General features: G+C 44.5%; 1 protein-coding gene and 1 long non-coding RNA gene across 7 annotated transcripts; one reads left to right on the plus strand and one right to left on the minus strand.

Moving 5' to 3' along the window:
- Positions 1 to 29: 29 nt before the first annotated feature.
- On the minus strand, positions 30 to 11,847 carry LOC308484583. The gene is made up of 3 exons (XR_013990011.1): positions 11,720 to 11,847; positions 10,530 to 10,978; positions 30 to 1,545 (listed from the first exon to the last, which is right to left on the minus strand). It is a non-coding gene; the product is annotated as an uncharacterized lncRNA (long non-coding RNA).
- Positions 11,481 to 21,369, plus strand: LOC308484453 (membrane-spanning 4-domains subfamily A member 4A-like). Of its 6 annotated transcripts, none has more exons than XM_081019420.1 (8): positions 11,481 to 11,863; positions 14,140 to 14,232; positions 14,533 to 14,684; positions 17,613 to 17,732; positions 18,926 to 18,982; positions 19,550 to 19,651; positions 20,737 to 20,856; positions 21,118 to 21,369. In XM_081019420.1, exons 3-8 carry the CDS (start codon positions 14,568 to 14,570, stop codon positions 21,196 to 21,198), a joined length of 597 nt encoding a protein of 198 aa, XP_080875546.1. In that variant the 5' UTR covers positions 11,481 to 11,863; positions 14,140 to 14,232; positions 14,533 to 14,567; the 3' UTR covers positions 21,199 to 21,369. The 6 variants fall into 6 exon arrangements, with proteins under 6 accessions (XP_080875546.1, XP_080875545.1, XP_080875547.1 ...); XM_081019419.1 differs by having other exon boundaries at positions 11,485 to 11,863; positions 14,513 to 14,684; XM_081019421.1 differs by lacking the exon at positions 11,481 to 11,863 and adding an exon at positions 11,922 to 12,075 and having other exon boundaries at positions 14,513 to 14,684.
- Positions 21,370 to 21,844: the final 475 nt, after the last annotated feature.

A 21,844-nucleotide genomic window follows, 5' to 3' on the forward strand; every position in this document is an offset into this window, starting at 1 on the left:
GCACCAGTTTAGCGGGCGGCTCGGTTCGGGACTGGCTCATGGGCCAGTTAAGCGACCCTCATGGGCTGCTTCTGGCCCATAGGCTTTAGGTTGCCAACCTCTGCCTTGGAGCTTTGTTAGTGCCTCTTTTGGTGTGTGATCCCATCTACACTATTTATTTAATGGAGTATAGTAGCACTTTGCGACCTGCTACCACCATGCAAATATATTATTCCCGAAGTTGGGTGCCCCTCTCTCTGCCTAGCGGTGGCAAAAGCCCATGGGGCCCAGGCACCCACACAGGGTCTATGTCCCTTTGGAGAATGGAAGATGCAGCAGAGACCATTGTGGCTTTAAGAAATTTGCTTCATTCACCTATTTACACCTTCAGTGTGCATGGAGCCAGTCCAGATCTTATGGCACAGTCATTCCAAGAGGCAGCAGTGTAAGCTGACTGCAGTCTGCCTCTCCTGTGATCGACCTCTGCCCTCCCTACCCCTTCTTCTCCCCCCAACCCCCTCCCCTCCCCTAGAGCAGTTACCCAGGCCACCTCCCAAATCCCCAATCTCTGTTCACACCTGGAGCAAGAGGGGAAGGAATTTCCTTGTATTGTTAATGTCCCTCAATTGCTCCCTATCATTCGTAGCTCAGCCACAGGAATTCCTTTGCAGCTTGCATTCTCCTTTCATATCACAAATAACTGAAATCACAGTGTAGTGGGAAACACACAGGAAAAATGGAAGATTTGGCCTTGCACAGTCAACCCTTCCTGTGAGTCCTCGCTGGAGCACCCCTGCCCTTGAGGGAGGCCCAGCTGGGGCTCGACTGTCCAGATTAGGAGCCCTAATCTGCACAGGTGGTGGCTAGGGAGACATCCAGCTCCATCTGATTGGGGCAGGTACAAAGTAGTCAGAGAGGATAAGGATGATGGCCCAAATGCTGCTGAGGCTCCCTATGGCTGGATCTGGTGCTGTATGTGGGTGAAGTTCTAGTGGGGGAATTGTGTCTTTGGAATTGTTCCTTTGGGGTTCTTTCTCAGCATAAGAAGGGTTTTTTTTTATTGCTGTTTAAGAAGGTTTACTGTTTGGGTTTTTTTGTTGTTGTTCAGATAAAAATACCTTTCCCCTCATATATTTTCTGCCAAAGATCCTTTTGAAGAACCTGCAGTGTTAACTGGCAAAACACCTAGCATTTATTAATTTCTAGGGCTTGCCCTAAATCTATAACAATATGGTAAACAGGATTCAGAAATTGGTCCCCAAATGCATGCTTGGCTCTGAGCTACAGTTCCCAGAGGGGTTTCAGCATCCATGCCTCATCCCAGAGAGCAGTGGTTAGGAGCTGTGTTGCCCACCCTCCTTGAGTGCCTTTGCCTGGCTCACAGCATATCTGATTGTAATAATTTCGGTAGCTTGACTGGATGGAGGACGGAGAAAGGGAGGTGTATGTGCACATGGAAAGCTCCAGCATTTGCAGGGCCACAAGGAAGTCTGCCCATTTTTGTGTCTGGCCCCGCCCACAGTGGGCAGGAGGCCCCTGGAAGATTCCCCACCATGAAATGTAGCCCTCAGGCTGAATAACATTGTTGCTGTTTTTTATAATAATAATATTTATTCCAAGTTTAAAATTACAAAGGAAAAAAAAACAGTACAAAATACAAAAAAGAATTTAACAATAACAGAGCAAAAAGTAAAAAAGAAGAACAATGAAATAAAATAAAAACAAACAAAACAAAAGATATAAAAATGCATTCAATTAAAATAGGACAAAAACAGATTAAACCTTTACATGACTTTTTTCCTTTACTTATTTCCTTGACCTCCTCTCACCTCCCAATTTTGTATTCTAGTTCAGATCGTTTTTTCAGCAAATCCTTCCAACCTTATTTTCATTTACGTATTTTAATTTAAAATATTATAATTTAACATCCTCTATTTCATCAATTTCATCAGCTCATTTTTACTTAATCCTTTATATCATATCTACCAAAACCACCTAATTTTCTTTTTCCAACATCTTTCTAACAATCTTTAATATTACAATATTTTTGAAGATATATTTTAAATTTTTTCCAATCTTCTTCCACCGACCCTTCTCCCTGGTCTCGGATTCTGCCAGTCATCTCAGCCAGTTCCATATAGTCCATCATTTTCGTCTGCCATTCTTCTCGGGTAGGTAATTCTTGTGTCTTCCAGTACTTTCCAGTGAGTATTCTTGCTGCTGTTGTAGCATACATAAAGAAGGTTCTATCCTCCCTTCACACTGATTGGCCGACCATGCCCAGAAGGAAGGCCTCTGGTTTCTTTTGAAAGGTATATTTAAATACCTTTTTCATTTCATTCAAATTCAAAATCCGTTTATTGTGAGGACCATGCCTGTACACAAACATCAACACAACAATAGTTAAAAAATATTAAAATTCATTACATACTACGCCAACAAAACCTTCATCCCACAAAATAGAAAGAGAGGGAAAACAAGCAACGAGTTAAACAGACGATGAAGGGGTCTTTACATTGTCATCCATAAATCTTTCCCTGGCTTTCATGGCCTTCATCACAAAAACCGCTACCACATGGGTAATACGTGGGTTTGCATCAACTAACAAAAATTTTACTCTATCTTCAGGATTGGTTATAGAGTTGGGTATAATTTGCAGCAATGCGTCTCTAAAGCCCGAGTAGATGGGGCAATAGAGGAGGTAATGTGTAAGATCCTCTTTAATTTTCATAGGGCAAGGGCATAAACGATGTTCTACTGGGGTTTTTGTGAATCTACCGGTCAGATATGCAGTTGGCAGTGTTTGAAACCGTGCCATGGTAAAAGCTCTCCGAAGGGTGGGATCAGTGATCTCCACCAAGTAGTTGGCACAGATTTTGACTGCTTTTACTCGGGGAAACCAGTAGGAAAACCCAGAGTTTTTTATCTTTGTGGAGTCCAAAAAGGCGTCTTTTTCAAAGATCCATTCCCGAACTTTATCAGGGCTCCACAATTTGAGGGTATTAAACTCAGGTAGATTGTATCTGGATAGGATATCTAGTAGGTTTTTATGCCAAGTAGTATTATTTTGTAATGATACAAAGGCTTGTTTAGCCAATAAGGTGTTCGGGGCATCTGTGAGGTTGGTGAAAAAACGCAGGAATCTTAAGTGGGCCCTGGCAGACACAGAAGGTAATCCTACTTCCACTCTTAGGAGAGCTGCCGGAGTACTCTGAGGGAGGCCTAGAATTCTTCTGAGGTAAAAATTTTGGAAGATTTCAAGCCGTTCTAACAGCTTCTGATTCCATCCCCAGAGTTCTACTCCATATAGCATCTGGGGAATCACTTTTCCAACAAAAGCTTTTAGTGCCGGGATCACCAGTTGCCCTCCCCTCGAATAAAAAAAGCTGAGCAGAGCACCGATTGTCCTACGTGTTAGAAGGGCTACAGTCTTGAAGTGGGCAAGCCAGCTAGATGTAGCTTGGAAAGTGATACCAAGATATTTAAAAAAAAGACACTGTTCAATTTTGTGTTCATCTAAAGACCATCTAAATGTGTGGCGAGCTCTAGTAAATACCACAATTTTTGTTTTGTCATAATTTATCTTTAGAGAGTTTTGGGAACAATAAGCTGCGAGCCCCTCCAGCATGCTATGTAGGCCCCTTCGAGTAAGTGCCATGACAGCCATGTCATCAGCATATAGTAATATATTCAGGTGTTTGCCTTCCAGGGCAGGAGCTGATGACTTATACTTTGCCATATGTTGAACAATGTCATTTATATAGAAATTAAAGAGGAACGGCGCTAACAAACAGCCCTGTTTAACCCCTTTCCCCAGTGGCAGTGGGTCAGTATAGTTGCCTGACATCCCAGTTCTGATTTTAACTGTGGTGTCTGAATGTAACTCTCTAAGTATTTTGAGAAGTCGTCTATCAATATCTGTTTCATATAGTTTTTGCCATAATTTGTCCCTACAGATTGAATCAAAAGCGGATGTGAGATCTACAAAAGCCACAAAAAGTTTGCTCTTATGTACCTTTGTATACTTATCTATCATTGTCTGTAGTACCAAACAATGGCCTGTTGTACTATGGCCCTTTCTAAACCCTGCCTGTTCCGGATTAAGCAGGTTAGAGTGGTCAGCCCAGTCAACCAGTTTATTTAGCAGGTAGCGAGTATAAAGTTTATACACAATGTCCAGGAGACTTATGGGGCGATAGTTTGAGGGGTCTTGGGGGTCTCCCTTCTTATAGATGGGGGCTACCAGGCTCAGTTTCCAGTTTTCTGGGATTTTGCATATATCATTTATTACCGTAAAAAGTTGGGCCAAAATAGCAGCCCACCACTGGGCATTTAGTTTAAACACCTCAGGAGGAATCATATCCTCATCGGGAGCTTTGCCATTCTTGAGTGTTTTAATTAGCTGTAAACATTCTGATTCGGTAACAGGATCCCAGCCCGTTAATAGATCGTTTTTAAGAGGAGGGAACTGGCTCGGTTTAGCAATGTTTGGAGCTGTATATAGCCGGGAAAAATGTTGGTACCATAAGTTAGATGAAATACTGTTGGTTACAATTTTCCCTTTGGGTGAAACTCCCTGAGCAATTATTTCCCAGAACTTTTTGTCGTCCCGCAATTTGATCGCTTTGTCAAGTGCCTCCCATTGTTCCTTTCTGTAGAGGGATTTCTTAAATTTTAGAGTATTTCTATAATGAGAACGCCACCTGTGCAGGTTTTCCAATGAGGACAGGGTCCCTTCCTGTTTTACCTTATTTTGTAATTTCCTAAGCAAAGATCTTAGATTCCTACAGTCTTTGTCGAACCAGGCCCTCAAGTTGTTTTGTTTTTTGGGAGGGTTGGAATTCGTGAGTAGTGGGAAGAGCGACTCTGAGACCTGCTGAAATGTTGAAAAGGGGTCAGAAATAGATGAGATACACTGGTCTCTCAAGGCCAGTAAGTCTGATGAATGCAGGTGTAGTTTGATTTTAGATTCCAGGTCGCTGTTCCATTTACGCCTACGAAGGGCCAGAGTTGGAGGTGGGTCTGCACAGTGATTGCGGTATTGCGTATCCTCCAAACCACGGGGAATTAGTGAAATTGATATAGGAAGATGATCACTCTCAATTCTATTGAAAGTCCTGAAGCCCTGTGACCTCTCCAAGAGTTTTGGGGAGACCAGGATATAATCAATAACGCTCGCACCTCTAGGTCCAAGAAAAGAAAAGAAACCCCCTGACCTGTCCATATGGGTACCATGCAAATTATACAAATTATGTTTGAAGGCAGTCTCCATTAATGTAATGCCTGCCTTATTCAAGACCTTATCGTCAGAGGACCAGGGAATAAACCAATCTGCCTCTGGCAGGAACTGAGATTTAGAGCAGTACGTATTAATGTCATTTCCTATCCTGGCGTTGAAATCACCTGCCAGCAGGATATCCATGCCAGGGAGTTCTAGTTCAGCCTTCTCCAAACATAGCTCTAAATCTTCCCAGATTTGTGACGACTGGGAAGGGGTGCCTATGGGAGGGATATATATATTAAAGCAAAGGAAATCTCCTCCTTCACTGCTAGAAATAAGTAAGATTTGTAAATTGTTACTCTTCACCCACTGCTGTTGCCGGGCCTTGCACTTTAGCTTGGTCGAAACAAAAGTGACTAAACCCCTCGGGAATTTTGTTTTATCGCAGGGGTAGCAAAGGCTTCGTATCCCTGTAAAGAGGGGACATGGAGATCTAGACACCATGTCTCCTGTAGACATAAAATCTGAAATTTTGTAAGGAAATCCAGAAGGTCGACGTCACCCTGCTTAGATAGCCATCCCGCCACATTCCAGGATAGAATGTGGAAATAGGGTGATGGTGGAAATAGTGGCAGTCAGTCTCTTTTCCGGTGGTTTGAGGCTCCTGAGCTGGGCTCCTCCTCTATCTGCCCTGCTTGGTGGTTCCAGGTTTGAGGTCGCTGGTCCCTAGATAGGTGTGATAGCTTTAACTGAGGGGCCAATAGGTTGATTTGGCCCAGAGGATCTTCGATGACACCGTTACAAATATCATGTTGTTCAGCTGATGTATCATGATGTTCAGCTGGTTTTCGCAGAGCAAGGGTTTTGCCGACCCGTATAGGCTGTACAGGTAGCAGGTCGACAGCTGCATCTTGCGTCGGTACTGCTAGTGGGTCAAAATTTGACAAAAGCTGTGGATCTTGATTGCGTATTGGGCTTAGAATAATGGAAGCCTCCAATTCCGGCATCGAGGCATATGAGGACGAGAGCATTTCAGACTGGTCTTGCTTGGGTAGTCCAATGCCAGGCTCGTTGCACGTAGAGACCAGGGTACCAAGCGGGGGGTGTAGGAAATCAATTAAGTCATTTGCGGGCAGGCTTGCCACTCCCTGTGGGGTAATAGATCCCGGCTCCATTCCCCCGTCTATTTGTTCTTTATGGCGCACAGGCCCAGCATCAACACAGACAGCACCTATCCTGGTGCATAGCGGTGTACGGGTCAGATTGGTGAATACCCTTGTAAAACAGATGTACCATTTTCTTGTACGGTTTCTTAATTTTAGAATCTTTGCAACGAAATGGGCAGATCTAAAGTTAATAACCATACGTCTCATATAAGGTCCAGAAGGCAGCCATGAGATGTCCACGATATCTACGGGGCGTAATGTCTGCCCCAGCAGTTGGGTCAGGGAATTTGTGACTGAATGTTTATCCGCCCATTTGTTATAATTCAAGGGGTGGTTTCCCACCAGTACTGCAAGTTTGCTGTTCTGGAGTTGCAGACTTGAGTTTTGTACTTGGTTGGGCAGGCATCTCACTTGTTTTTGTGCAAGGTTAGCCTGCACACTTGGGCAGGGGTGAGCGGAGTTTGCAATATTGTTAAGCTGAGGAAGTGAGGGGGGGCAACTGAACAAGCCAAAGACTTTTTCAAGCTTCTTTTCGATCCCATCCAGCCTTTTATATAAGTTGGTGATGGTATGTGTTATCAACTCAGTCTGGCAGATTAGCAGTTCCAGTGCCTCTCGGTCCTTGTTTAACTGGGCTGGTGACTGGGATAATTCAGGTGAAGTTTTTTTGCAGGGACTCAAGAGTCTGTTCCATCTGTTCCTTCATACACAGGCTCGAGGCTAGTTGTGGGCCATCCACAATGCCGGCAGGCTCCTCATGAGTAGTACTGGGAGCAAGGACCTCATAGCTGTTTGCTATGGGGAAGTTTCTACAGATCTCATTTAGGTCATTGTCAGGCAAGAAATCCCTGATATTTGTCTGTTTTTTGGCAGTGCTCGTAGCTTCATTGGAATGCTGCCTGCGGCGTTTCTTCCCTCTCATGTCGGCAAGAAAATAGGGAGAAAATTTCTCAAAATAGCAGGGTCAGGGCAGGTTGTGCTGTTAATGAGCCCTACTCCCTTTAACAGTCTTTATCTGCCGCGTTTTCTTGCAGATTTATGGGAGAAGTAGAAATAATCTAAACCATAAAACTTCTAAAATAAACGCCTTAAGGCATCTTAGAGCCCTTAGAACCCATCAAAGCAGATAGTAAAAACATAGCTTTACCGAGCATAAGACAAGGCTGCCGCTCACGTCGCCATCTTGCATCTCAGCCACTTTATGGCATCTCCCCTTTTCATTTCATTATAAATCATCTCCCAGAAGGCCTTAATCCTTGGGCATGTCCACCAAAGGTGAAAGAATGTGCCCTCAATCTCTTTACATTTCCAACATTTGTTATCGGGCAAATGATAGATTTTTGCCAGCTTGACTGGGGTTAAGTACCACCTGTAAATCATTTTCATTATATTTTCTCTTAAGGCATTACAAGCCGTAAACTTAATACCTGTGGTCCATAACTTTTCCCAATCAGCCATCATAATGTTATATCCAAAGTCTTGTGCCCATTTAATCATAACAGATTTAACCGTTTCATCTTGTGTATTCCAATTCAACAGCAGGTTATACATTCTTGATAAATTCTTGATTTTAGGGTCTAACAATTCTGTTTCCAATTTTGATTTTTCCACCTGAAAACCAATTTTCCTATCTAAATTATAAGCCTCCCTTATTTGATAATAATGAAGCCAGTCTCGTACTTTAGTTTTTAAGTTATCAAAACTCTGCAGCTTTAATCTATCTCCATCTTGTTCTAAAATTTCCCAGTATTTTGGCCAATTTGTCTCCATATTAATTTTTTTCAGAGCCTTGGCCTCCATTGGTGACAGCCACCTTGGTGTTTTACTTTCCAGCAAATCCTTATATCTCACCCAGACATTAAACAATGCTCTCCTAACAATATGGCTCTTAAAAGCTTTGTGTGCTTTGACCTTATCATACCACAAGTATGCATGCCATCCAAAAACATTGTTAAAACCTTCTAAATCCAAAATGTCCGTGTTTTCAAGAAGCAGCCAATCTTTCAGCCAACAGAATGCGGCTGATTCATAATAAAGTTTAAGGTCTGGCAGGGCAAATCCACCTCTTTCTTTAGCATCAGTTAAAATCTTAAATTTTATTCTAGGCTTCTTGCCCTGCCAGACAAATCTCGAAATATCTCTCTGCCATTTCTTGAAACAGTCCATCTTGTCCAAAATTTGCAGTGTTTGAAACAAAAACAACAACCTAGGCAATACATTCATCTTTATCGCAGCAATTCGGCCCAACAATGATAACTTCAATTTTGACCATATTTCCAAATCCTTTTTCACTTCCATCCAACATTTTTCATAGTTGTCTTTAAATAAATTCACATTTTTAGCAGTCATATGAACCCCTAAATGCTTCACTTTCTTAACCAATATTAATCCTGTCTCCTTCTGAAACCTCTCTTTCTCAATCTCTGTTAAATTTTTCTCTAACACCTTAGTTTTCAACTTATTCAGCTTAAATCCCGCAACTTGACCGAATTCTTGAATTAATTGCAGTACTCTTTTGGTACTGGATTCTGGCTCCTGTAATGTCAAAACCAAATCATCAGCAAAAGCTTTCAATTTGTACTGTTTAGCTCCGAGTTGTATACCTTTAACCAATTGGTCTTTTCTAATCATATTGAGCAAAACCTCCAGGACCGATATAAAAAGCAGTGGGGAGATTGGGCAACCCTGTCTTGTTCCTTTCTCGATCTTAAACTCTTCTGTAACTACGTTATTCACAATTAACTTAGCTTTTTGTTCTGAATAAATTGCACCTATACCGTTTTCAAAACCTTGGCCTACCCCCATTCCCTGTAGATTTTTCTTCATAAAACTCCAAGAAATATTATCAAAGGCTTTCTCCGCGTCCACAAATATCAAAACTGCTTTAGTGTTTATAGTCACTTGTAATTTTTCTAAAATGTTAATTATATATGTCTCCCCGGGAGAAAGCCCGCTTGGTCTTTATGAATTTCTTCCACCAGTACCTTTTTTAATCTTTTAGCCATAATTTCCGCAAAAATGTTGTAATCCACATTGAGTAAAGATATGGGACGGTAGTTCTTAAGCTGTGTCTTTTCCTATTCTATTTTCGGTATAAGTGTAATGTAAGCTTCTTTCCACGACTCGGGTGCCTCCCCCCCCCCTAATATTTCATTGCAAACTTCCTTCAGAGGCTGTATTAACCATTCTTTCAAAGATTTATAATACTTTGCAGTCAAACCATCCGGCCCTGGGGATTTGCCCAATTTCATGTTCTGAATGGCTCCTTCCACCTCTTGATCAGTTATTTTATAGTTTAGCATTGATTTACTCTCTTGAGAGATTTTTTGTAGTCCATATGTTCTCAAAAACCGATCGATGTCTATTTCTTTCTGAGTCTCCTGTGTATATAGCTGTTTAAAGTACTTCTGAAAACACTTTCTGATCTCCACGGGATTCTGTATGTTCTTTCCCTCCACCACTAGATTCGTAATAGTGTTAAGTTTTTGTCTTTTTTTCATTTGCCATGCCAGCAGTTTCCCACACTTATTCGCTGATTCAAATGTCTTTTGTCTCATCTGTTTAATCTTCCATTCTATTTCCTGATTTGTCAATTTCATATATTGTACTTGATACAACTTTATCTCTTTTAGGATCTCCTGTGATTTCGGTTTCGCCCTCAGTCTCTTTTCTCCATCCTTTATTTTCTCCAAAAATTTTCCCCTTTTTTCATTTTGAGCTCTTTTCTTGATTGCATTTTGTTGTATCAAAAACCCTCTCATCACTGCTTTACTTGCATCCCAGATCACTCTTTTTTCAGTCGTAGTATTCATATTTATCTCAAAATAATCTCTCAAGTTTTTCTGAGCCTTTTTAATAATCTCCTTGTTCCTAAACAGGGAGTCATTCATCCTCCATCTGAAAGAACCAATTGGTGTTAATGTCATTTCCATCTTCACTGCATTGTGGTCGGAGCAAATTTTAGGGCAAATTTCCAATTTTTTTATCTTCGGGGCCAATCTCCTAGTTATCCAGATTTGGTCTATTCTTGTCCATGTCATTTTAGCTTCAGAGAAGAAAGTTCCTTCTCTTCCCAAGGGGTTCTTAGTTCTCCAAATATCAACAAGATCCATATTGTCAGTCATTTCAAAGAACGTCTTTGGTAGTCTGCCGTCTTTCGTCACCGCAGGCTGAATAACATTGTGGGCTAAGTCCTAAGAACCAATCTGAGGTGGCTGTGCGGGAGCTTAGCAAATATTTTCTAAACATGTCCTCGGTAGGTATGTTGACATGACAGTCGTGCTGTTTCTTCTCTCTCCATGATTCTAAAATAACGCGGCAGCTTTGGCTTAGGAAATCTATTTAACTTATCCATGCATTCAGGACAGATCGTGAAGCTGAGGCTCCAATACTTTGGCCACCTCATGAGAAGAGAAGACTCCCTGGAAAAGACCCTGATGTTGGGAAAGATGGAGGGCACATGGAGAAGGGGATGACAGAGGACGAGATGGTTGGACGGTGTTCTCGAAGCTACAAACATGAGTTTGACCAAACTGCGGGAGGCAGTGGAAGACAGGAGGGCCTGGCGTGCTCTGGTCCAGGGGGTCACGAAGAGTCGGACACAACTAAAGGACTAAACAACAACAGCAATAAGCTGCTATTACTAAGAAATGTTAATGTTGGGAATAGATACTATATCTACCTTCCTTCCTTTGTTCTGAATTATATTTGGAGTTTTAATCCCCTCATCCCATATAAAATCTAATACCACTTTTTCTCATTGGTTACAACACAACAGCGTTCTGACCACATTTTTAGATTTAAGCAGGAGGGTGCTATGTGCTCCCAAATAGCATAAGGGCATTGAATGTGGTCTTGTGCATGAAATATACCTTCCTAAGAATATTGCCTTCTTTCTTTTTGAAAATGAAAAGGAAGCTTCTTGTTTTGTTGGCAGAGAGAGAGAGAGAGAGAGAGAGAGAGAGAGAAAGAAAGAAAGAAAGAAACTGGGATGAGTGCAGCCAATACAGGAGGAATCTTCAGAAACCAGAAGGGTGGCTCCTCTAACTTTCCTGTAGTTGGGGGACAGGACCTCTGAGTTCCGCAGACCCCTTTCCTCCCCACAGCTAACAAAACCGGACTAAACGATGCAAAATGGGGCGGGTAGGTGGCAAAATCGAGCAAAATAGGGGAGACCCTTTTAACCCTTAAATGGACAAATGCAAAGTGCTTTGAATCTTGATGTGTGATGCAACTGGGAGAGAGTGGGGCGGAGTCGGAGCATCCGGAGAGGAAACGTTGACGTGAACAAACAGAGCCAATTAAAAGCCCGCGTTCTCATCAAACTGGAATTCAGCAAAATCTAAACTGTTACCCAATATCTGTCCGCATCCATTTCTGCAAGCTCTAATGAGATCGGCTGACACTTCTTTCGAGTAGGCACCCCTGGGACTGCACCGTCAGGAAAGGAGCGGTAGCTGCGAGGCAAGAATTGCAAGCGAGATCTCTTTCTGAGCAGGTCCGTGATAAGTTCGCACTTCCCCCCATTTCCCGCCCGCCCCTCCCCGCCCCTCCCCTCCCCTCCCCAATCTTCTCCCCAAAGTTCAGCCCCGCTAATTAACCATCAACCCGTTTGGCCGGGACTCCTCGATCATCCCGCAGATCCCAGCGGCGCAGGGACGTCTTTTCGCGCTCTTGGGACCAGAGGAGGCGAGGGATCCATGCACCACGGTCTGTATTCTGCGTGGCAGCCTTGACGGGTGGTTGCCTTTGCCTAGAGGGGAACCGAATTCCCTGCCCACGCGCTTCTCTTCCGCGGCTTGGGTCCCAGCCAGAGGAACCAGCTCTTTCTCACTCCTTTTTATCCGAGGCAGAAGGAAGAACCTGTTGCTGAGGAGGAGGACGTGCATTTTGGGGTCCCGGGCTAGCTGTCATGGGCGTAGCCAGGATTTATGCTAGCAGCGCCAAGTGCGCCTCCCTCTTGAGGTCCTTTCCGGCTGACCTGTTGACTGAGAAATCGTCCTGATTTGATGGCACAAAGTTTTCAGCCTGTCGTAAATTCAGCGCGAACCGTTAAGGGTCACTTCTGAACGAGTCGTTTTATGGAGCACGAATCTTGATGCGTTTGTACAAAGCTCGCGCGCGAAGGTTAGGCAATGGCTGTGCGCGCACACGACACTCTGCCCCGGCTGGCAGGGCACTCCCACAACCGGGATCTGAAGCCGAGTGCGCAGCATTACTTCAACCCACTCTGCTTGAGATGTTAAAAGCAACACGATCCGTTGGTGCCCTCGCTGTACTGTTTTGGACACGCTCTGAAAAGTTTTTATTTTTATGTTTTTAATAATCTGCAAGCCTTATTAGCTCCAATTGTTCCTGCCACCCCAGCCTCATTCAGCCTGAGAAAGAATTCTGTGGAACTCAAAAGTTTGCTCACAAACTTTGGGACATTTTGCTTGGTACATAGTAACAAAGTTATCGCTATATTGTGGCGTTTGGATTCTCCCGTTCAGTTTCAAGGCACCTCCACTTCTCTTACTTTGGGAGCATAGCCCAGGTGTGCTGGGAAGTTGGCAGGACAACCAGGGATCCTCTGGATCCTACATCCCTGTGCGTCTTCCTCTAGGACAGCTCCCTAATTAGTTTATTCCCAGCTGACCTATTTCTTGAGATTTCATCCTGATTTGATTGCATCAAGTTTTCAAAGGAGTCAGATGCCTGCTGTTTAGCAATCATTCCCACTCTCTTGTATGAGCTCCCCACAAATAATTTTGCAGTTGTTACTCTGGACTTTCGAGTGCATTTTCCGTCACTTTCCTTACTGTGAAATGTAAGATTCTTATGATCTGAAATCAGTTTTCTTGTGCAAGCTTGCCAAACCCAGTTTAATTCCATTACTGAAATTTGCAAGTATGTCCTGGAAGCCCACCCAGAAAATAAGGACAGTCTGCAAGTGGTCAACAGAGTCGGGATGTCCTTTCCTTCCAAAAGGGGGCAATAATTCAAACTCCCCCCTCTCCCTTCCCTCTTTGTGGGAAATCCAGAAAGAGGAGTCAGCTTCAACATTTTCTGTTTGCTGGAATGGGCACCCAGCGAAATGTGGATCTAGCAGGGAGGACTTCTGGACATAATTTACCTGTAAACTGTGATACTGATCACATCCGCATCTCTCACTTACTCCACCTTGCTCACTTGCCATCGTCGTGCATCTTCTACCACTGCATCTCTACTCTACAGAGATGTAGCAAGTTGTTGAGTCTGAAGTCCAAAGTCTCAGGACTCAGCTAGATTGGTAGAGAAAAAGTGATTAAATGAGTTGTATAGGCGATACAATGTGGGTGGTGCTGTGGGTTAAACCACAGAGCCTAGGACTTGCTGATCAGAAGGTCAGCGGTTCGAATCCCTGCGACGGGGAGTGTTGCTCGGTCCCTGCTCCTGCCAACCTAGCAGTTCGAAAGCACATCAAAGTGCAAGTAGATGAATAGGTACCGCTCCGGCGGGAAGGTAAACGGCATTTCCATGCACTGCTCTGGTTCTCCAGTAGCGGCTTAGTCAAGCTGGCCACATGACCCGGAAGCTGTATGCCGGATCCCTCAGTCAGTAAAGTGAGATGAGCACTGCAACCCCAGAGTCAGTCACGACTGGACCTAATGGCCAGGGGTCCCTTTACCTTTTTATAGGTGATATAACATTGTGCCACCAGATGGTGCTGTGTACTCCCGTTTATTTCTCTACCTGTTTTCCCTGTTTAAATTTACCAGGCCTTTAACTGAAACGCTTCTTTGATGTGTCTAGATTCAGCCTCAGACTCCATGGTCCTTTTGTATATACAAATGCACCTGTAACTGCAGCCTAAGACTGCCTCCAGATTGATACTGCATGTGAACTGTGAGTAAACTGTCTTTTATTCAAAGAAGACTGGTTTTTTTATGCTGCTGTTGTTTTAAGGGGGATAAAAGGGGGAAACACCAGGAAAACCCAGCCTACACATCAAGGCATCCTGGATTGCTTCATCAAAAAGGCTGCAACAAACTGAAACAGCAGCTTCCTAATTTTGTCGCAAAAGGGGTGTGCTCTGCTAAACTCACAAACGAGTGTAAGGAAGGGTAATATATCCTTTCCTAATTTCTATACACATTCCCATACTATTTTCCCTTGCCCCATTTAGATCTCCTCTTCCTGATACAGTTGCTGTTTTACAAAAGCACTCCCTAAACGCCATCATGGATTCCAATCCGATCGCACCACTGACCTCCCGATCCTTCTCGAGAGATGAGTCGGATGCTTACATGCCAAAAGCAATGAAGAAGTTTTATCGGGGTGAGCCATTGGCACTGGGGGTGAGTATGGAATACAGGGGAAACCTAGAGGGTCTGTGTTCTCCTGCCTGCTCTATTTGAGAGCCCTCCCACTTCCTTCCCCATAACATTTTAGACCTGCCTACCCTTAGGCAACTGCAAAGCCCTCTTCTCAGCTTCCCAGCCCTGCTTCTGAAGTCAATTTTGTCTTCTCTTCTGCACCTTGTGTAGCCCCAGCTAACGTGGGAGTTGTAGTTCAGCAATGTCTGGAGTTTAGCACCCTACATTCTGATGCCTGATTGGTTTCAGCGAAATACATACTCATCTTTCTGAATGAAATCTTTTGATTTTTGAAGTGCTTAAATGTTGACTGCATCATGATCTATTCTATTCATTTTTTTAAAAGTTCTATACTGTAGGAAGAAAATTCAGATTGTAATCATAGGAGTAAATCTCACTGAACTCAGTGGGAATGGCTTTTGAGTGGATGTGCGTAGAGTTGCGCAAGACAGGTCCCTATCTCCTGCCCTCCCACATACAAGTATTTTAAATAACATAAATAAGTTAAGTTTGTCAGGATCCCCAGGGAAGGCAGAACCACTGCTATGAGGAGAGGGCTAGTCACACTCTTCCTGCCTTTCCTATGCCTATCCAGAGAGATTTTTAAAGAAGTCGGGATGATTCCTTGCGTGGTGTAGTGGTTAAGAGCGGTGGACTCGTAATCTGGTGAACTGGGTTCGCTTCCCTGCTCCTCAGCGGCGTAGCGTGGGTTGTCAGCACCCGGGGCAAGGCAAGTAATTTGCGCCCCCTAACCCGGGGCAAGGCAAGTAATTTGCGCCCCCTAACCTGCCGCCACTGCCAGCTTCTTCTTGCTGCTGCCTGGTCTGGTCTGGTGTGGTTCTCTCCCACGCTCAGCGCTGCGCTGGGCGGCCACTGCACTGTCCCTCCCCCAGATAGTCCCTCGCTCTCTCTCCGCACCGCACGCCTGGCACCCACCCCCTCCACAGTGGGCGGCGACCCAGTGGCTCGGATCGGATTCGCACAGCCAGCACTGCAGTGAGAGAGAGTGAGTGAGCCACGTAGGGGCAGAGAGCTGCGAGTGCGAGCGCGCCCCCCCCAGATGTTGCGCCTGGTGCGGCCGGCCTCCCCCTGCACCCCCCACGCTACGCCACTGCTGCTCCTCCACATGCAGCTGCTGAGTGACCTTGGGCTAGTCACACTTCTCTGAAGTCTCTCAGCCTCACTCACCTCACAGAGTGTTTGTTGTTGGGGAGGAAGGGTAAGGAGAATGTTAGCAGCTTTGAGACTCCTTAATGGGGAGTGAAAGGCAGGATATCAACTCCAAACTCCTCCTCCTCTTCTTCTTCATCTGAGGTTCAGACCGCAGACTATATTCTCTGCCTCTTATTCTCTCTCTGGTGATATTCTGAAAAATAAGCAAGCGTCAACAATTGCAGCAAGATGCATGTCTGCCATGTTCTGAGGACATGCAGCCTAGCAGTGCTGTTTTTCTAGAAAAATAACTTCCAGAACTCACCATGAACACCTCAGTTCCTATGAGTTTCCCTTGACAAAAAGCCCTGCAGCCGAGAAATAAACAACACTCCACATACTCACAGCTTGCATGTTGAATGGCTGTGCACAGCCATAACCCTGCCCGACATCTCTGCATACATTGGCTTCCTTTGCTTCTTTCCCGGAGGCAAGACCTTGAGCATATCCAGTGCCGATTTACGTATAAGGTAAACAAGCTATAGCTTAGGGCCCCACTCTCTTGCCCCCCCTCAATTATACTGAAAGAAAGAAATACCGTCTTTTACACTCACTAAGTGTAACAGGGTACAAAGGTCTACTGTCCCAATGAACAGTGTGGACTACTATGGGGATATTGATATTATATTAAAAATGCATTGTATTAACTACCATTGCATTGTACAGGTTAGAACACCTAATTTCATATTAATAAAGCTATTATTATTAGCAGTTTGCACCATATAATTATAATTATTAGCAGTTTGCACCATATATTTACACCTATTACAGTGGTGCCCCGCAAGACGAATGCCTCGCAAGACGAAAGAGTTTTCCGTTTTGGAGGTGCTTCGCAAAACGAATCTCCTATGGGCTTGCTTCGCAAGACGAAAATGTCTTGCGAGTTCCTGCGGGTTTTTCCCCCTCCCCCCCTTTTCTAAGCCGCTAAGCCGCTTATCAGCTGATCCGATAAGCTGATAAGCCGCTAAAAGCCGCTAATAGCGCTAATCCTCTAATCCGTCAATGGGCTTGCTTCGCAAGACAAAAAAACCGCTAGACGAAGAGAATCACAGAACGGGTTCTTTTCGTCTTGCGAGGCACCACTGTATTACCGTATTTCATGTTATAGCATGTTTCTAGAGACTAGATTATGAGTCTTTGCAAACTGTGTTTCTAAAGAACTTTTGTTATTTCCAAATGCCAATGTGTTTGCATTATTAAGTTTGTTATGAATAAAAAAACATTTTAAGCTAGAGCTTAATAATTATTTCACTATTAATATACTTCTTCTTAATTGTATTTCATTATTAATATACTTCTTCTTGATTGTATTTCAGTTCAACAATTACTTTGATAAAATACATATTTTGTTATGTGCAAATGGCTTTAGATACCTATTAGGTCCATAAATTACCATATAGCATATATTCAACACACAAAAAAACAAACCAGTGACAAAGTGTTGTTGACAAAGGACAGCTGGACACATAAAGGGCCCCATTACCTTCAGTAGCTTCGGGCCTCATCAAACCTAAATCTGGTCCTGAGCATAGCAATGGTTTACTATTGGATAGCATTGCATTGGCTCCACCCACTTAGGCTTTCAGCCCTGCTCACCTCAACATGTGCCCACCCCCACCATGTTTGAAGTAACTTTCAGTTGGTCTGCAGCTAGAATGTGTGGTGATAATAAGACCTGGTTTTATGCTGTCTTTGCAGATCACGCAGGTACTCATCAGAATTATGCAAGTTGGTCTTGGAGCTGCCTTTCACACTGTGCCTTATTATTATTATTACCGTTACATTGTAATTGAAGTACCAATCTGGAGCGGAATCTTGGTAATCCAACACACATCTTTGTGTAAAAAAAGAAAAAGAAAAGTTCCTTTGGGATTCAGCTTAGACTAAGGGAGAGATGGTGAGGTTGGGAATGTCCCCAGGTGATTGGACTGCAACTCCAATCAGCTCCTGCCTGCCTGGCTAAAGTTCAGGGGTGATTGGAGTTGTAGTTCAGCAAAATCTCTAGGGCTGAAGATCCCACAGCTCTGCAACAGCTGAAGACCATCATTGGAAGACCAGAAGGCAACACTGACCAAGGCTGAGCATCACTCAAAGATCCCACAACTGCTACTGTGTAAAAGGGGGGGGGGGACTCAGAATTATGCCTCATGAATTAAGTGGAAAATAGAAGCCACTGGGGAGGGGGAAACCACACACCTGACCTGTGGGCAGAGAGTCAGTGCTGCTTAATTGAGCGTGTGTTCTGGGTGTTAGTGGCATGTGGGTGCAATGCCAGGAGCACAGGATTGGCTCTGCACAGTGCCAATCTCCATACCACCTGACCTCACTCTCCCAGTAAGAGGCAGAGACTCCTTTGCCAGGAAATAGAGTGCAGTCTTGCCCCTTCCCACCAGGCACTACTATTGAGAAGTTCAGCTTTTTTGGGGGGGGGGGATAGACAGTTTCTCATGCTCAAGAGACATGAAGATGGCATGTATGTGGGATAGCTGGTGAAAATGTCAGAAGCTGGAGAATGGCTGAAGGGGTGTTCCTGTAATTATGGGATGGGGCTTCATTGTTCTGCATAGGCCTTTGCCCTTCCATATTGCTTGTGGAAGCTAACTGTCTGTGCAACTTTGCACACCCTCGGATCCTATTTCAGAGTGTATATGCAGTGCTGACATGGGGCCTTGGAGGTGGTCATGATGGGGTGACCATTCTAGGGAGGAGGGAAGGCACAGCAACAGTGCCAGATCCAGCCTTGGAGGCTCCTTGTGCCCTGGACCTCCTCCCTCAAAGAGTCCACCAGAGAGTCTGTTGGGCAGAATTTGTATGGACAAATCCCATGATAGTTATGGAGCTGTCCAGCAGAAAGGGTATCTTTGCTTCAGTACTTTTGCATGAGAAACATCAAGTAATGCTCCATTAATATCGTTTTCTGGTTATGACCTAATGGACTGGAAGGCAAGATGTGAGAAAAATCCCTTGGAATATTGTTCCTAGCTTCTGACTTCCTTTTCCTTCTCTTACAGTACATCATTTCAGGGTCCCTCTCTGTGGCAGCTGCTAGGAACCCCAAAATACCACTGGTAACTAATTTGCTTGTTGGGAAATTGCGATGAAAGATGGAGCGCAGAATTCATGGCGCCTGCTGCTTGCCATTTAAGGGTCCCTCCTAGAATTCCTGGTCTGAAGTTACCTTGTCCAACTTCATGCATTTTCCAGAGGAAGTTCTGTGTATCTCTTATGGGGTTTATCATCTCAACTCAAGAACCATATTGGTCTGCAGCTACCATGTCCAAAATCATGCATCAATTCAGATATGGCTGGTTAGAATCCAATAGTTATTTAACTCTATATATAGCTTGAATTTGTGAAACTCAAGGGGTGGTGCTCTGCCTCTGTGTATTATGACATTATTGGATGTCCCCAGAAGCCCATTCTGCACTATACATTTAAAGCTGCATCAAAGCACTTTAGACAATTATGACTTCTCTCCAAAGACACATGAGAACTGTCATTCAGGGTGCTGAGAGATGTTAGGAGACCTCTATTCCCCTCACAGAATTACAGCTCCCGGGGAGGTTTATACCAGGCAGTTGCTTCAGGATTGCTCAATGAAGGCATGATATCTCATTGTTTGTCCCCACTGTTAGGTGAAAGGGATGCTGGGAATGAACGTCGTGAGTTCTGTAGCGGCCGGCATTGGAATCATTTTCCTCTGTTTTTCACTGAATAGCTACCATTTGCGTAGGCAGGTGAGAGAGCTGCAATGAGCATCATCCGAAAAAGTATAGCGGGTGTAATAAATCCCCAGTGTTCCCTTGGGTAAGTGCTGGTCTCATCATAGGGAGGGCTCTTCCAGACTGTTGCTATTTTGGGGCGGGATTCCAATTGCATCCTGGCAAATCCAGGTTGTGAGATTAAAGTGGATTCGATACGCCCTTGTGCAAGAAACACCACTCCCCTGCTGAAAACCGACCCTTTTTGGATAAGGAAAATGACTGGAAAATGTACCAGAAAGTGTGTTTAGACAACCTCGGCAGGACTGGATGGGAGGATGAACAGAGGAAGTCATGGTGTGAGTAGAGTGGCGCTTTGACATAAACAGAGCAGTTATGGGATTACTTGAATTGCTTAAATCTGCTGCGTTTGGCTTTGACCAGGGGTCCCCAAACTAAGGCCGGCGGGCCTGATAAGGCCTGAGGGACTTGTTTATCTGGCCTGCAGCGACCCCCATCGCCCACTGCCATTGTCTGCTCTTACCAGCGCTGCACTGCACCGCTGCCCACTTCCGGGTTTGAGGAGCACTGGAAATAGCTTGTGCACATGAGCAAGTGTTATTTGTGCATGTGCAAACGTTATTTCCAGTGCACATCTGGGTCGGAGGAGGCCCATGCACATGGGCACAAGATATTTCCGACCCAGAAGTACACCAGAAATAACGTGTGCGCATGTGTATGGGCACGTGCTCCCCTGCCCTCCGGCCCGCCGTGCAATCAGCGCTGGAGACACCAGCCCAAGGGACAGTAAGTTTGCTGACCCCTGGCTTTGACTGGGGGTCTTTTAAGCAAGGGGAGCCCTTGAACACTTCGGGGGGCAGCCAAGTTAGGCAGCTCTGCCTGGTCTCCCAGTGTCCAAGGGGCACTTGGTGTCTGTGTGCATTATTATGTTGTTTTGCATCCTCACAACAACCCAAAGAGGCACCTGGTTGTCAGCAATGGGAACAGGGGGCTGGACTATCTGGTCCACTGGTCTGATTCAAACTCTGTTCTTCTCACATACACACACATTTATAAATGGATAATAATCCCCTTTGCCGGGCTCTCTGCTTCATTGACAGGGCATATTGTATGGAATCACGGCTGTCTTACTGGTATTCACCGTCCTTGAGTTTTGCATCACTATCTCCACCGCTGCGTTCGGGTGCAAGACTGTTTGCCAGGACAACTACACCGAAACGGTAACACTGAAGAGAGTGGGGTTTGGTGACCAGAGTAGGCAAAGATATCCCAGGGTGGGGCCTGCTTCCTTGCTCCCCAAATAAGGTGTTTGTTGTCAAAACAGCATTTCACCTTGGGGCTAGAAGTCTCACTCTAAGTTCAATGGTCTAGAGCTCATCCCTTAATACTGATAGCAAGCAGAGTTAGTTGCTCAGGAGCTGAGCAGCACTGTAAATGCACAGCAAGACTGATTTTTCTCCTGGGGTGTTCTTTTCCTGCAGGTTGTGGTGGTTTACCAGAACGTGAGCCCAGGCGACCCTGTTGCTCTTTCAGATGCTTGCAAGGATCCCAGATCTCTCTGACTTGCTGTTCCTTCATCCCATCCTTCTTGACTGCCATTTCCAATGTTATGAGTAAAAAATACTAAATGTGCACTTAGGCACCAACGAGGTTTCTTGGCTCATCCTAGATCATCTTTGAAGAAATCTATGTCTATCATGACCCATGCAAATAAAACACTGGGATTTTGATAAGGCGGTGTGGCCTGTTGTTTGTTAGGAAGACTGGCAACTTTTAACTTAAGAGCAACATTTTAAAAGTAGATCGGGGAAACGTAAGAAGCCAATCAATGGAAGCCCTGAAAATGAATAGGACCATTTTGAACAAAAATAATGAAAAAGATTTCCAAAAGAAACTACAATGGATGCTCAGGTTGCGAACGTGATCCGTGCGGGAGGCACGTTCACAACTTGCAGCGTTCGCAACCTGCAGTGCCATGTCTGCACATGCGCGGGTCACAATTTGGCGTTTCTGCGCATGCGCAAAGCGCCGAAACCAGGAAGTAACCTGTTCCGGTATTTCCAGGTTTGGCATGGTGTACAACCCAAAAATGTGCAACCTGAAGCGTCTGTAACCCGAGGTATGACTTGACTGTATAGCAAATATAATGTTGCTGAACTAGGCCTTACATGAGAATAAGAAAAAGAAAAACTGCAAACAGGATGTGGG

Source organism: Podarcis pityusensis (genome assembly GCF_964106645.2).
Source record: "Podarcis pityusensis genome assembly, chromosome: 8".
In the NCBI taxonomy this organism is placed as follows: Eukaryota; Metazoa; Chordata; class Lepidosauria; order Squamata; family Lacertidae; genus Podarcis; species Podarcis pityusensis.